General features: G+C 43.2%; 1 protein-coding gene across 1 annotated transcript in view; it reads right to left on the reverse strand.

The window, feature by feature from the left end:
- ZNF827 (zinc finger protein 827) overlaps positions 1-17050 on the reverse strand; it is a 184060-nt gene that overhangs the window by 122186 nt on the left and 44824 nt on the right. Inside the window, exons 3-4 of the mRNA XM_007471998.1 lie at positions 8873-9045; positions 2903-3383 (exon numbers count right to left, since the gene is read on the reverse strand). Coding sequence (XP_007472060.1) covers positions 2903-3383; positions 8873-9045 — 654 coding nt within the window. The remainder of the gene's footprint in view (positions 1-2902; positions 3384-8872; positions 9046-17050) is intronic.

Consider the following 17050-nt stretch of genomic DNA (forward strand, 5'->3'; position numbering starts at 1 on the left):
CTTGTATTTGAAAATGAATTGGGAAAGAGCTAGAAACTCAGGCACAGCTCCCCGGGATCTGGCCTTTTGGTCCCGGGATCACAGTCACAGACACAGCCAGGTAGAGCACCACAATGATGGGAGCTACCAATTCTAGAGCCTGACCAGCCAGAGAGCGAGTGGAAGAAAAATAAATAAATAATGCCTCCCCACCTCCGGAAAATGTATTCCTTTCCTTTTCCCGTGGGCTACGTTGCCACTGTCACCAAGTTTACATTTACATCCAAATATGCGCACACACAAAAAAATTACCAATGCATCTCACTCCCCGGTGACTTTGTAACAGGTTGCTAGGTAACAGTGCACACAAGTCAGGTTTCAGGACCTCTAGTAAGCCACCATAAAATAGCTGCACGGGCCTTTTGCATAAACAGCGTGCATTTGTTATCTGTTTTCTTATGCCAACTGATCAGTCAGTAAATACTGCGACTGCCAAGCCCGTAAACAAGTCCCCATCAATAGCCGACTGAGAAAACAGATCACAGTATAAGGCCTGGGTGCACAGTTTTTCACCCCAACCTACCGACTGGCTTCTCCTCTTGTGTTTTTCCTGTTTGCAAGCCTGGCTCCCAGAAGCCACAGGCCTTATCTTGTGCTCCCTGACACTGGGTCTGGGGCTAATTACAGCCTGATGCTGGGCACTCACAGCTGAGCTCAGCACGAATTGTGTACCATCAAACCTTCCCCCACCCCACTCACCTTCCTCAGGATTAAAAACTTCCTGGAGTCCTGGAGTAAAGGGAGTACCCTCTTCCTAAGAGTTACTAACCCCATACTGAGTTCCCCCTGTCTGCTAAGTAAGGAAATGTCCCCGTTTCCAAGCTATGCTAAGTGAATATGCCATTGCATTCCTTGGGAAAGTGCTAGAAGAGCCCAGAAAAGGAGCCCCTTTTGCTCTGACACTGGGGGGAGAGACCATCAAAGAAGAACCAGAGATCTCCCAGAAGTGAAAACTAAAGGATCAGTGGCAAAAGGAAAACCAGAAGCCTGAATTTCCCCCGCATTTTCAAAAATGTTTAAATACAAAAAGCAGAGTCTCAAAGAGCACACGTCCCCCTAGGTTGGGATGTAAGAGGAGAGACAAGGGAAGACCGTTTTTCACTGCCACGGTTGAATTCCTGACACCCGATCATTTCCGGTGTAGGAAGAGCTCACTCATCTTGCACGGTGGGATGCCTCCCTGTAACATTTCCATCTCAGTTCTTTCTGCGATGCCTCATTTCCATCCCCTGCCTTTCCTCATTTCTCCCAACCAGCGCCGTGCACTCCTGAGGGGCAAGGACCTGGGGGTGATGGGGACATTGCAGAAGACCTGACTGAAGTGTCACTGAGCAAAGGGACTTCAGAGTGAAGCAGAACCTCGAATTCACCTGGCGATGACATTTAGTGAGATGCAACTCACAGTCCATTTAAAGGAAGGTGGTGACCAATTATTCTCCATTTAAAAGGGTATTGTCAATCTCCAAAGAGCTGAAATGGCATTTGGAAATCATCCTGGGGACTGCCATCTTCACTGAAAGATAGAACCAATTCTCAGCCGACCTTTCCCCGCCCTCCACATCTCTTTTAAAATTTAAAATCAGACATTAAAAAATATAATGAGTAGCAGCACAGACCCACAACATGTTTTCTCATTCCAAAACGTCAGGAAAAACGGCGCTCCCTCAGCACCTCTACACCCCCCATTCAACTCCACAACTTAAAGAAACTGAGGGGAAAAAAAAGAAAAAAACTAAAAGAAACATCATGCATAATTTGATGGTGAAAGTGATATCAATGAGTAATAAGTTTGTGTTTTTTTTTGCGGTACATGGGCCTCTCACTGTTGTGGCCTCTCCCGTTGCGGAGCACAGGCTCCGGACGCGCAGGCTCAGTGGCCATGGCTCACGGGCCCCGCCGCTCCGCGGCATGTGGGATCTTCCCGGACCGGGGCACGAACCCGTGTTCCCTGCGCCGGCAGGCGGACTCTCAACCACTGCGCCACCAGGGAAGCCCCGAGTAATAAGTTTTTCAAACATACTCCATCTCTTTTCTAAAAGGCACTGGGGCAGTTGCAAAAGAATGTTTAAAAAAAATTTTTTTTTTAATTACACTTTACATGAGGTACCTGGAGTAGTTATGTTCATAGAGACAGAAAATAGAATAATGGTTACCAGGGGCAGAAGCGAGGGTGGAATGGGGAATTCTTGGTTAATGGGTACAAGGTTTCAGTTTGGAAGGATGAAAAAGTTCCAGAGATGGATGGTGGTGATGGTCACACAACAATGTGAATGTACTTAATGCCAAAGAACTGTATACTTAAAAATGGTTAAAATGATACATTTCATGTTAGGTATATTTTACCACAATAAAAAAACTTTCCATTAGAAAAAACAAAATTTAAAGATAATTTTATCAGTTGCTCAAATTTTAAAGCTCTGTAATTCCTAATAGTAGTCTCTGTGTACATGTTCTTTAAAAATCTTTTAAATCAAGGCAATAAAGAACTTGAATAGCACAAAGCAAGATGACCCATACAAGCACTTTAAAGAACCCAGCGGACAGACAAGTTAAATAGGGCTCAAGGTCACACAAAGAACTGTCACCGACCTGGCTCATGCTGTGACCTGTCCCCCACAGCAAGAACTCATAAAGGGGGAAAACCAGAAGGAAATCAACAATCCCTGTTGTTTCTAGACCCAAACCACAGCCATGCCTACTTCCAGAGGACTGCAAGAAACAAGTCTCAATGTATGAGAGTGCAGACAACTGGAATCTCAAGCGATCTCGAAATCGCTTAGTCCCACCAGATCATTTTATAGATGAGAATACTGGTAGAGGGATAGGGAAGGGAGAGAGAGAGAGGACAACCCTCTTCAAGTACCTGACAGCTTCATGAGAAAATCAGACGCCATCTTAACAGAGATGTCCTGGCTGAACAATGCGGACGCACTGTTGGCTGCATACTCGGAGGGCTCTCTCAGCTTCGTGTGGTTGGCCGGCCTGTCGGTAGCATTCAGAGTAAAGGAGGTTGGCAGGCCATTATCTTCCTTGGGCTCCTCCTTCACCAGCAAAGGCGAGACGCCAGCCCCACCCTGGCTAGTCCTCTCTGGAGTGCTGGACGTCGTCACGGTCCCCACTAGCTCTGTCCCGCCTCCTTCCCTTTGCTGCCCCAGGCAGGCACTGTCACTGAGGTGGGGGGATCCCTTGACATCGGGGTCTGGGATCTCCTCCTTCACCTTGGCTTCTGTCCTCAGGAAGTGCTGATGGCAACGCATGTGGAGTTTCAGGCTGAAATGACGGGAGGAAGTGAAAGGGCAGAGCTGGCACTGAAAGGTCTCTCCCCGGTCCTGGTGCTGATGAACCTGGCGGAGAAGCAAGAAGAGTGAGCTAGCCACTGCGTGCTGATGCAAAACGCCCTGCTGTACATCCGCGCTACTCAGCAACAATTTCCTCACGGTACAAAGGGCCGGCCCGGGGGATCTCATCGCTAGAGGAGCACTTCGTCAGGTGCTTCAGGTCGTGAGGGCCATCCCTAAACATAAAGCAGGCCCACGCCGGTTAAGAATCCATTAGTAAAGCCATACTCACGACTGAGGATGCTGTCTGCCAATGGAGGCCGTCTGGGGTAGAATCCTCCTAATATTCTAGTCATCCCATCTCAGTTGATGTCTTCAGAGAAAACATTATAAACCCAGCACAATTTGAACTTACATACTTACTAGTTGGGGGTCAATAGAGGTAACCTGTCAAGTAATATAAATACACTGCAGGGACCCAATTATTACCACCCAGAGAATTAGTTACGTTTTGCAAACATAATTTCCATTTTCAAAAATGCTTCTCTAGGTAATTAAGAATGTGGAAAATAATGCCTCCAGGGTATTCCCATTTCACAGACAGAGAAACTGAGACCCCGAAGCACGTGGCTAGAGCAAAATGACATACAGAGGAAGCAGAGGGGGACTAAAACCACGGGCTGATGCCCACCAAGCTGTCTCAGCAAGATGGAACCAGTGTTTCCAATCGTGGTCCTGTCTGCAATGAAAGAATGCAGACTTTGAAACACAGTCCCAGCCTTGCCTGCACAGTACCTGTAAAAATGGCTAGAAACCTTTTTTTTACTTCCTGTCACAATCAAATTTAGTGCTTGAAAAAGTGAGGAAATCATTGCATTGGCCCGAGCGAGGCTTGGAGCTGGCAGGTGCTCATAAGCTTGTAACTTCCCCATTCATCTCTGCCAATGTACTTCAGGGCTGACCTACTCCACCCTGCTATTTCAGGACTGGCCCTCCCTGGAGTAGAAACTGCCAATGGTGGAGATTTGGGCCAAGAGATTTGCGGAGTTGTGTGATTTTAGACAAACGAGTGGTTGGAATTCAAAACCCAAGTCAAACCGACCTCTCATCTTTGAGTGGTGATCTAGGCAGGATTTGAATCCAGGTCTAGGGAAGGTGAAAGGTTAAAGATTCCTTAATCCACTGGGCCACCTGGCCCCTCTGCGCGGGCTTCCTTTCCAAGAGTGCAAGTTTTACTACAGCCGTTTATGCATTCTGAGTGCAATCCAAAAGCATTATTCACCAGCCAAAACATACTTTTAAATAATGCCGAGTGACCAACAAAAGCAAAGAAATTAAAAGTTAATGGTGAGATCCTGTCGCTACAGCACCCCACTGTGGCTTTTTGAAAAAAACAACAGAAGAGATTCTGGGTCCCCCAAAGCCTGAATTTCTCCACAGAAATAACCGTATACACTTAAATTCAGTTACAGCAAAGCCTTGCTGATTGAAAGGCTTCCCCTCTGCCACCTCGGGAGGGACTGGAATGGGGGGGACACACACTCTTTGTCACCAGCTGTTAACTGTCTCTGTTCTTTCGCAACAAAGGGACTTCACTCTGGAGCGGAGCAATTCATTTACTTTCTCACTCACAGAATCGGGAAGATTCCCCACCCTCTCTTCCAACCAGTTCACACAGGAGCAAGCACCTTGGGGGGGCCTCAGGTCACAGCCCCAGGGGACCCTGACAGGTGCCAGCCACAGCTCGCCCCGGAACCAGGTGGCAAAGGTCATGAGGCTGAAATCTTCCGGCGTCCCTGGGAGCAGTGCGGTGGGGCAGATTCCATTTCAGGAGTGTCCTGACATCTATTGCCCCGGGAGAGGACAGGAGCTAATCCAAGAACAGAAGCTCTGGAAGCAGCTTCTGGAAAAAGGAAAAGGACAGAGCCCAGGTTCTAAAATCAAACAGGGAGCCCTGGATTCAAAAGCGTCTGTGCCCAAGTCCTGTATGCGGTTCCTCTTCCACCCGATACTGGCCTGGCTATATTTAGTGGCAGAAAAATGAGTGACCGTTGAAAAGAAAAACCGTGGATGAAGTGTTGACGGTCACACTTAGAAATTTTATTAGAGCTAGACCTTCCCGGAGGGGCGAGAGTTCGCATTTGGTCTTGGAGGGAAGGCTCTCCCCTGCTCTCCCGACAGAAAGGGATCATCTGTACTCTCTTTAGCCCGACATCGGCTTAAAAACCCCTCTTGGTCGGCTACTGTCAAGAAACACTTGACTAAAGCGTGTCATTCTTTCCAGGTCACATAGAGACCTGCTTTCTGCAGGTCATCCTTCACAGAGAGAGCATGTCACCACCCCAAGAGGTGGGAAGTATAAGGGCTGTTGCATCACTGGGTCCACCTCCTGGTAGCAGCTGGATAAACACGAGGACACTCTGGGAAACATCTCCACCTCACTGAGGGGACAAGGCAGGCCGGGAGGGGGCTTACCTAGGAGTCAGCTCCTTAGCTGGCAGGCCTGAGACTAGAAAAAGTCGGCGCCCTGACCCTTGCCTACTTCTTGCCGTTTCTTCACCCATGTTCCCGATCTCAGCCCTCCTCACCTTCTCTGTTCAATTTTAGCTTATGATTTCCGCATTTAATTCCTGTATGCTCGCTCATCCAGGAAAGTTGTAAAAGACTTAATGGAAATCTAAGATAACCCCGAGGAAGCTGGAGGCATTTACAAGCTCCTTCCGCAGCAAAGCCATAAAAACATTTGCATGATATATGAAAAAGGAAAGGCAGGCTTTCAGAAAATTGTACAGTGCCTGAACCCAGTGAGTACTGTAGTTGTCGAACAAATAAAGTAGAATCCTGTTTTTCCTTAAGTAGCTTTATGTAATCAATATAGAAGGATACAGATTAGGATGATAATGGTTATTTCTGCGTGATGGGATTAAGGGCCAGTTTCAGATTCTTTTTATCAGTTTTTCTAAATTCTCAACACTAAAGCTATGTCATGAAGAGAGAAAAGCAATAAAATTTAGAGTAATTCTTTCATGCCATGTCATCGATTTATTTCTAAATGTAAATATATATCCAGATGGCTTTCGGATAATAATTACTACAGTAGCTGCATTTATTGAGTGTTTCTCCATGCTGGGCATCATATTAAGTGCTTTATATCCGTTATCTCATTTAACCCTTATAACAAGTCCGTGAGGTAGATCGTATGATTATTATCTCCAGGAGCGGAAACGGAGCCTTGGAGAGGTTAAATGATTCACCCAAAGCTCCACAGCTACTGAAAGTCATGCAACCGAGATTCTAACTGAGGTTTGTTTTTTTTTTTTTTTTACCACGCAGTTTGAGATCTTAATCTATAGGCTATACTGCCCCTACTTCTGAGGTAGGACTTGTTTCAGAAAATCTATCCATCTTGTAGCCTCTGGTGCACAGAGCAAAGAATATTTATTCCTAAGGCCAGAGCTATTATATTTCTCCGTAGACTATGTTTTCAAAATCTACCAAAATGAAAGTATGCCTCATCAAAATTAAATCATGAATTCTTTGATCAAAGCAAAAAACACGGGCCCATAAGTGAGGTGGAGAACAGAAAAGAAAGCGGACACCATCTGATGAAATTAAACTTGCATAAGCCCCTCTCACACTCCCCTCCTCAAAAGCTCAACAGGTTAGGACACCATGAGTTTGAATAAAGTAGTCATTTCACACCACTGCTTTATTGTACTGGTTATTGATTTGTTCTGAAAGCATTCTAAGACCCCACGACCCACAGAGCCCTGGCTGCTCTCATCTGCAACGCTGTCGTGGCCGACGGTCTGTATCATCAAGGCACCCAACTCATCTCCCTGTAGTTTCAGGGTCAGTAGTTCTTGCTATTGAAAACCCAGCTTTTTTTTTTTTTCCCCCATGGGTTTATAAATAGGTTGTTTTAAGCGACCCTGAGCTGAAAACAGGCTTACAAGGTGTCAGGCCAGATGCAAGTTTTCTGCTCACTGAAGCTTTAAATTTGCCAGAACTGATTTCTAAACACAGAGTAGGACACGGTAACAAAAACAAATTTTAGTTTTAAAGGCATTTCTTTGGAAGGCTCATCCTGCTAATAAAATCCACTATGCAGGTGTAAAATACAAGATTTTACGCTGGGAAGAGTTGACAGAGGATGAGAGGGATGCAAGTAAAACACTGAGTCAGCTCAGTAAAATTCAACCAACCAGAACCCCTGGTTAAATGCATTCTGAAAATGAAGGGCCTGCTACTCCCTGGAGACAAAGGCAAATGGTAGAAAACAAATTATATCATGGCTTTAATTTATTTTTTTAATTTTCCAAGCAATTTCCTAAAGTCAGTAGAGGTTCTGTCTGATCATACATTTTTAGATCAACAATTCTAAACAGTGATTACTGATCTATTCAGAAGGATAAGACTGCAATATTTTGAAAAAAGCAAATACCTCAATTATGTACACATGCTCTACTTCTTACGGCAGGAAAGTAAACACTTTATAAGTAATGTCAACAGTGAGACAATATTGCAAACATCAGTGAAAATGATGGTCATTATTATTAAGGTGTTCAAAAATAGCTATTGAAATGAAATAGCCACCATTGAACATTTCTGTGTCAGATACTTTGCTAACACCTCCTTAAATATTAATGATATCCCTTCCAGACGAACATAATCATTCCCATTTAACAGATGAGAAAATTAAGTCTAAAGACTCATTTGCTCACCACTTAGCTAGTAAGTTATACAATAAGATTTAAAGGCAAGCCTGTCAAATTCAGAAGCCATGCTTTTTTGATCTCTTGGGTTTCCTCTTTGCATTCCTTAGCATTAATAGGGTCTGCTAAAAAGACTGCTAGATGACTAAGTTTCCCCCCAGCTCACATAAGTGTGACACATAGTCTAGTCAATTCCCTATATGCTCATTACAGGCACAAGCCCCCCAGTTGCTCCTAATAGGACACCGAAAACAACGTCTTTAGATGTTTGCTAAGTGTGATCCCGGGAATTATGACGGCTCAAACACTGTCAGCCTCAAGGGGACTCCGTCTTGTCAGGAGTGGCCCTCAAGCCTCCCACAGGGTGAAAGTTAAAGCCCAGGTGTCTTTCAATGTCCTCACGCTCCCTATAAGGTGTCTCTGGGTGTGTAAGCTGGACGGCAAAGCAACAGCAGAAGCGGGCATTCCTTCCAGGAAGGGGGGCAGGTCCAGCAATCCTTCCTGAACCCGTCTTTCCCTGCTTCTTGCTCTTCCCCAACTTTTCCTCCTAGTGGCCCAAAATGCATCACCGTGCAAGGCCAGTTAGGCTGTTGCTTCCCAATAGGAAAGGATGGTTCTGCACTATGTATATTATTTGGATACTGAAGCTGCTCTCTGCTTTAAGTTCTGGGTTGTCGGATGGACTTGAAGACGCTTATAATGAGATCCTTTACAAGATCCTTTTCAATGTGCTTCATTTGCATTGCAATCTACCTTTCAACACGGAGCGCTGGGCATGGATTTGTGCAAGGGCCCGCGCTGTGCCTGCCTCTCCGTGAGGCCCATCCGCAGGTGGCTTACCTTCATGTGGGATTTGAGATTGTCCTTGCGAGCACACCGGAATGGACAGAGCGGACACTGATGGCTTTTTAAACCCGTGTGAATCACCATGTGCCGCTTCCAGTAACTCTTCCTTTTTATAACCAAACCACATATGGGGCACTGGAAAGGTTTTCCGCTTTCCTCTTCTGAGGCTTGGAGAAGGAGAAAGACAGGAAAATTAAGGAAAGCAAAAAGGCACATTGCGTCCAGCGCTAATTCACATGCATTGCTCTATAAAGAACACTAACAAGGAACTGGGGGGCTTGAGGGGGTTTTTTGTTTGGTTTTGGGGTATTTTTGGTTTTGGTTTCTGGGGTTCTGTGGGGTTTGGGGGGGTTTTGTTTGTTTGTTTTTGCTTCGTTTTGTTTTGTTTTTTGCCATTTGCCATTCCAAGACTTTATATCCATGAGGAAGCTTTATTACTGCTTTTCTTCTGGTAGAAACCCACGTTCATCTCATTACTTCCATCTGGGTTCCATTTTTTAGAATCTGATCAACCTGCCTTGGGAAAGCCCTGCTTCCAGAGGCCATCCCACACTTTGGAGGGCATCTGTCCCAGCTCAGCCCAGAGAAGACTGGCTTCAGAGCCTTTGTTTCCTGAAGGAAACTGCCAGATTCAAGTTCACATCTGAATTCCTGAACTTGGGAAAGGGTAAGAAATAAAGACAAGTCAAATGGGACGGAGAACACCACCACAGTGAAAACCAAACAGCCATCATAAACCTCACAAGCCCAACTCCAGTGGAGACAAATTTCAGGCTCCTACTGCTGACTTGTTTAGTTTTGGCTTCAGCAGATGCTGCTGCCAATTTGGCCATCAGGGGGTCTTAAGGTCAGGGGTTGTCACCCTCTTGTTTCTGTCCCTCTGGTGGCCACTAAGATGCACTGCCCTGCTCTGCACAGAGACTGGGCCCCACTACTCACTTTGGGAAGAGCTACAACCGGGCAGCTGCCAATGCTTCCATTTTTCAGGAAAGCCAACAAACCAACCACCTCCTCCAAGCAAAGCTGAGATCACCGTCTCCTCCACCAGCCCCAAAGGGGAGGGTGTCTATTGTGACACTGTGTTGCTACACATCTAGTCTATCAACTTATACTGCTCAGGGCCACACTAGCCTCTGCGATTTAGGGATACAGGAAAACGAGTAGAGTTAAGGACTCAGACTGTCTGTTCTTAATCATGAGGAAGCAGGAACATTTCCAAACTGATTAAGTAAGTTGTAATACGCCCATGAAATAAAACATGAGAAACCATTTTTTAAAATGAACTAGATCTATAGATGCTAATATAGAAACATGTCCAAGATATTACACTTAGTGGATAAAGCAAGAATTGAAACTACGTATCTAGGGAGATTCTATTTTTATTTTCTAAAAAATAGGAATCAATTGCTTCTCAGTCCATTAGGTGAAAGGTTGGTAGGGGACTTTCTAAAGGATGAATCAAGCTGACAACACCTAAAACCATTAATCTCAACATCACTAAAAATGGGACAGACATTGTGTGCCCTCTGATAATCCATCTATGAAATATTCTTACAAAATATTTAATCGAGCTTCTATATAACTAGTAAATTTACTGGAAATACAGGTTGTTTTTTAGAAATGTTAAACACACCAAGAGGGATGGAATCAGACAAATTCAGAATGTGGGACATTCTGTAGGACAGGTGACCCAGTTTCTTCAACAAGTAACTGGCATTTTAAGAAGGGAAGAGGTTATAGATGAAAAGACACTTAAGAGACATATAAAGCAAATGCAAGGTGTGAAGCTTATTTGGCTCCTGATTTGAACAAAGCATTATAAAAAGACACTTTTGAGATAATTAAGAAAATACTGATTGTAGCCCGGGTGTTCCATAATATCATGTAGCAATCGTTGATCCTCTTAAATGTTGTAATAGTTATCGAGGCTATTTGTTTTTAAAGTCCTTATATTTATGTAAATATTTACAAGCAAATGAATATGAGGTCTGGGGTTTGCTTTTAAATACTTGAGCACAAAAAGAAAAAAAAGAGGGGAATAGGAAGAATGGTATGAATAAATGAAATGAAAAAAATGATATCTTATTTTTAAAAAATGATATTTTATTTGTATGAGAATTGTCTAGAAACGTACCCAGGAAAACATTAAGCAGTTCATTTTAAGGGACTGTGGATTAAAGGGAAGGGGTCATGGTGGGAAACTTTTGTTTTCGTTGTATATTCCACTGTACCATTTGAATTTTTTTTTTTTTTTTTTTTTCTTGCGTTATGCGGGCCTCTCACTGTTGTGGCCTCTCCCATTTGCGGAGCACAGGCTCCGGACGCGCAGGCTCAGTGGCCATGGCTCACGGGCCCAGCCGCTCCGCGGCATGTGGGATCTTCCCGAAACGGGGCACGAACCCGCGTCTCCTGCATCGGCAGGCGGACTCTCAAGCACTGCGCCACCAGGGAAGCCCTGAATTTTTTAATATACACATTACTTCCATAATTTTAAAAGGAAATATTCCCAAGTGTAAACTTTAAAATAATCATATTATGTATTCATGGAGTCAACTGAATCTCCACATGCAAAGAGCCACTTAAAATGGATGGAATCAGAAGAGTTCTGGAATAAAGTCGGGGCACTCCAAAGATGCCGTTTTTACAGGTGTAAGCAATATTGGTTAGCTCAACCAAGCACCTGGAAAGAGAATCCTCTATCTGAAAATATACCCTTCAAGTCTGGAAATTCTCCTTGTGATGTGTTCCATCACAAGTATTTCCTTTTTTTCATTGGGGGATGGGGTGGGGACCGAGGATTTCCTTTTACTCTAGGAAAAGCACACTTTGCAGAGGCCTATAAACACGCTTTTTATAAACCCACACGAGCTTTCCTGCTGCGTCTCGTTGTTGATTGCCTCTGCTGACCTCTCCTGACCTATCCCTAATTCGGCCTCTCATTTTCTATCCTGCATTGTCATTCCCTCCACTCTGATATCCTGATCACAAAGATGACATGTTGAACAACAGATTTGAGAGAAAAGACTGAATCAGGCCCCTAGGTGAGATTAGTGTCATAGCCAGAGGGGTGGGGGGAAATGATGAAGATGTCTACTTGGGGTTGTAAGAACATCAAAGTAGTAAGAAAGAGATACACAAAGAGGCTTCCACTAATTCCCGTCTTCAGGAAGTATTTCCTACCGTCTAAACCCTAAATGGCCTAATTTTACACGATTGTCTGGGAGAGGAGAGAAAAACTGAGATGTCCTCCACTGACCTGAGATTTCCTGGCACATCATAGGAAGGCCATCAAAGGCCATTTACTGACAAGAGGAACACTGCTGGCTTCCCCCAGACAACTTGCTTTGCCTAATATGATCAATAGGCTTCCTATGTTTTCTGATGCCCTCCCAGCCCCTACCCTAATCACCTATTCGACATAGCAAATGGATCACAGACTACATACACTACATTGAACCCTGCATATTCATATTTCATATAAATATATTTTATTTGGGAGCTATGCTTCCTGAGCTTTAATTAATATCAAAATATATATGCATCATGCACAAATTAGGGTGTCCTTGGATTGACTGGGAAGAAAGAATTCAAATACTCATACTGAAGAGAAACTAACGGCAAGATATGTGGTCAAATAGCTACACTACTGTAACTATTTGACATTTTTAACTGATCGCTGCGGGGAAAGGAAGACAGAAGCCAATGATAAAAGTAACCAGAATACAAAGATCGAGTTTAAAAATTGGCCAGTAATTTCCCCTGGTAATATTTGCATTTTTATTTATTAAAACAATTCATATTTTAGTAGGATGCCCTCCACACGTATGCGATGTTGTTAACTACTTTAGAGAAGGGAGAAGTAAGGATGGACTCTATTTTGTATGCCAAAATATTTTCAAGGAACTGACAGCTGTAAATTTCACTCAAATTTCGAGCCTAAGGAAATACGACCACTTCCTCAGAAAGAACCACACATTCTCGAGGCAACAGGATTGAAGTGTGCATAATTTTACCTAGTTTACAACTGTCCGATGAACATCTTCCCCCAGATACACCACTAGTTAGTACCACTGCAAACAAAACTAAATTCCAACAAATGCTACTAGACCTGGTGGGATGGATAGCTGCTAATTTGCTCCCTTGGAGAAAACATTTTCTCTTTATAAGCAATAATACTATTGGAATAAAAAGCAATACTAAATGTGTGTAAAAGGCCTGTCATGCAGTAAATGGAGGCTATCTGTAGCAGCTATGGTAGGAATAGTATTGACAATAAACTCTTACCTCCAAAGCAGAACGCTTACCACCACAGCAGATGTAAATTTTTTTTAATTAATTAATTAATTAATTTATTTTTGGCTGCGCTAGGTCTTCGTTGCTGCCCGCGGGCTTTCTCTAGTTGCGGCGAGCGGGGGCTACTCTTTGTTGCAGTGAGCGGACCTCTCAATGCGATGGCTTCTTTTGTTGCAGAGCACAGGCTCTAGGGCTCACGGGCTTCAGTAGTTGCGGCACAAGGGCTCAGTAGTTGTGGCTTGTGGGCTCTAGAGCGCAGACTCAGTAGTTGTGGCACACGGGCTTAGTTGCTCCACAGCATGTGGGGATGTAAATGTAAACAATTGACATCACATAAGAAATATGTAGCTCAGGGCTTGGCCCAACATGGCAGATTATTCCTGGAGCCAAGAGGAAATAAAATTCAGCAGCAATCCACTGTGCTGTTCAGGTAGGTCCAGCTCAGCCTGTGCAGAACTCTGATGGCCAAATTCAGCTCAGCAGGGGAAACAGAAAGATGGAAAAGATGGCAGGAGAAAAGAAGAAGGGAGTGGAGGCAGGAACTGGCTAGGGCAGAGCTGCAAGTCCTTACCTAGTGTCTCTAGCATCCAAAACACTGCTGGGGACCAAGTACAATTCAGTCATTGTGTGTTGGGCCATAATGAACTTAAGTGGAAAGGGCTGGGTCAAGAGAGTATCAGAAAATGAAACATGGGCTGGAAATGGAAGAAAAAGGTCCAGGAAGCTGCCAGTAAGTCCCAGCGGAAGTATGTTAACCCGAGAGCGCATGCTTTTCACAGAGTATGCCAATACACATCTTGAAAGAATGTGTATATAAACCATGATGATCACATACTTATAGAGATGTTCACATACTCATAGCTCACTTATTTTCAAAATGAATTTTGGAGCAACTAATGTTAACAATGCATGTACTGTGACTACCTCATTAATAAAGTACAATGATATATGTCATCTATTTACAATGGACAGGATCTGTCCAAGGCAGAGAGACAATCTTGCAGAAGGTTTGATAGGGAATTTTAAGAAGGAACATATTTAATTCAAAAAGAGAAAAAGTTTTATTTTGAGTTGATAGACAAATAAAGAAAGTAAAAGCAAGGAATTTTAAAGTGGGGAACAATCTTGGAGGATAAATTCCAAGCAGTTCAGTGTACAGTTGAGGAAACTGAACTGAGATTTATGCTTAGTATGGTCCCTCTGCTCATTAGTGGAAAGGTGGGGATGACAGCCAATCTCTTCATGTCCGGTTGGTGCTCTGCCCTATTGTCTATACATAAAAACTTCATTGGGTTAAAAAAAAAAAAAATCATGGAGGGTTTTAACTAAATCACTGTAACTCAAGGTAGGTAATTTTTTAAAGAAATGTAATTGTTTTGGAGGCTTTGAAATCAAACTTTGCCTTGTTATATCCTAAGTGGCAAGATAATTTGCAAGTGGGTCGTTTCCGCAAACAGACCTTTCCATACACATCGAAGGAGTTTAAGATGCCAGGTGGCCCTGGGTGTGTTTAATCCCTGCACCATCCGTCCCCACTCTAGGCCCACTAACCTACTAGTGCGTATCTCCGGAGGATGAGCCATCATCCTCCTTCCTAGCAATATACATGGATTTAACATCTTTCCATTGGAATTTCTTGGGCATGTCTCTCAACTCCTATTTCAGGGAAACAAAACCTATGTTGGCAATGGATGTCACTGGGTCTTTCTGCTGTTACTGACATCAAGATAATCGATGCATATTTTAACAACTGGTAAGCATTCAGTAAAACTAAGAGAGAAGTCTGATATCTTGAAGCAGTCTAAGATTAAATCACTGGGGAAATATAAGTGAGACCGGTGACAGATAGTTCTGAATCTTGATTAAAAAGTGAAATTTCTAAGGAAGTCCCTCTATGCCATCATCCCCAGATTACGGCTCTAATAACGATGGACCTAAGGGGAGTATCAGAAGAGGTGACCTGACTTTCTGGACTTTCTCTGCTTTTGCAATAATGTTAATAACATCTCATAAACAGGAATAAAAACAGCAGCCAGAAAACCGTATCTATTGACCCAGGAAATATTCTTAGCTCTCAGCTATATGAGACCAGCTTGCTTCTAAGCATATTTAAATTTAACTCAGGAAAATAAGATGCTTTAGAGACACTTTCTCGGAAGCTCGCCGAGTGATTTCTTTTAACCAGGAGCCTGGCATCCTGGGAATCTTGTTGGCCTTCTACAAGAAACTTTGTCTTTAAAATAAAAACCATTTATTTTGTTCTGAGCTGCAACAGAACAGTAGCTTCAAAGAGAATTGAGTCAATGTGTGACATTTATCTTTAGAGCAAATGGACATGATCTTCTCTCTATCGTGTCCCCTTTCAGAGGAGCAGTGTCACATGTGCCGGGGCACAGGGTCACATGAAAGAAACCTCCTCCTCCAGTGTCACCTCTCCTTGCAGGGGGAAAGGCTATCGAGTGGTGGACTCTTTAAGGAATGAAATACACCATGACCTGGCAACAACTGAATCCTGTTCAAAAAAGACAAATAAGGGCAGACCTAAAAGACACTTTTTTTTTTTTTTCATGGTTTGGACCTCCCTTGACCTAAAGAAGGTCAAAGAAATGCTAATGTCTAAGTGACTCAAGACAGGACTGGCTTTTCCAGCACATCTCCCTTTGTAACTCCAGAATCAACTTTATATGCCCTTTTTGCAACATTTTGAGAAACAGCTTTAAAATGTAAAGCCCCACTTGAAATCGGAATGATGTGTAACTTATTTCTGTGGATTTAAAAATTTTGTTTGGTTATTATTTGTTTATTTAAGTAGTAGGCAACAGAAACCCTTTCCCTGCTGTGAGAAGTCGGTCCACCTACCTATTTTGAATTAAACTAAGATTTCTTTCTAAAGTAAAGGAAAAAAATAATCACGAGAACTGTTTCGAAGCATGGGTGACAGCTCTCACTGCATTCCCATAATGCTTTTTAGGTAAAGTCAAGCCACATCCAAATCCAGCCCCCAGGTGGCCCTGAAACCAACAGTACCGTGTGGAGAAAGGGAGAGGAGAGGGCAGACAGAGAAGACCCACCTTCCCTTCCACTCCTCAGATTCAAAAACCAGTGATTCAAGTGACACCAGCCAAATTATCTCTCCATGGTACAAAGTAAATAACAAAATCAGATATTCTATCAACTTCTTAACCCATAATCCAGTTAGGATGCTGGGAAGCGATGACATTCACTTTAAGTGAAAAGTGCACAGAGGCACCCCCTCTCCTATTTCCAGTCCATGCAATACAGAACAGAACTTGTCCACCAACCTAAATGTCCATCAACTGATGAATGGATAAAGAAGATATGGTATACACACACACACACACACACACACACACACACACACACACACACACCACACACACAATGGAATATTACTCAGCCATTAAAAAGAATGAAATAATGCCATTGGCAGCAACATGGATGGACCTAGAGATTATCATACTAGGTAAAGAAAGTCAGACAGAAAAACAAATATCACATGATATCGCTTATATGTGGAATCTAACTTATTTACAAAACAAATAGACTCACAGACATAGAACACAAACTTATGGTTACCAAAGGGGAAAGGAATGGAAGGATTAATTAGGAGTAAAGGATTTATAGATACACATCACTATATATAAAATAGATAAACAACAGGGATTTACTGTATAGCACAGGGAACTATATTCAACATCTTGTAATAACCTATAATGGAAAAGAATCTGAAGCTGTACACCTGAAACTAACACAATATTGTAAAGCAACTATGGTTTGATAAGTAAAAGTTTTAAAGAAACACAACTTGAATTTAGGATGCGCCCACATGGACACACAGGGGATCATTTCAAGAGCCCT

The sequence above is a fragment of the Lipotes vexillifer genome, unplaced genomic scaffold (assembly GCF_000442215.2).
Source record: "Lipotes vexillifer unplaced genomic scaffold, Lipotes_vexillifer_v1.1 scaffold269, whole genome shotgun sequence".
Lineage (NCBI taxonomy): Eukaryota > Metazoa > Chordata > Mammalia > Artiodactyla > Lipotidae > Lipotes > Lipotes vexillifer.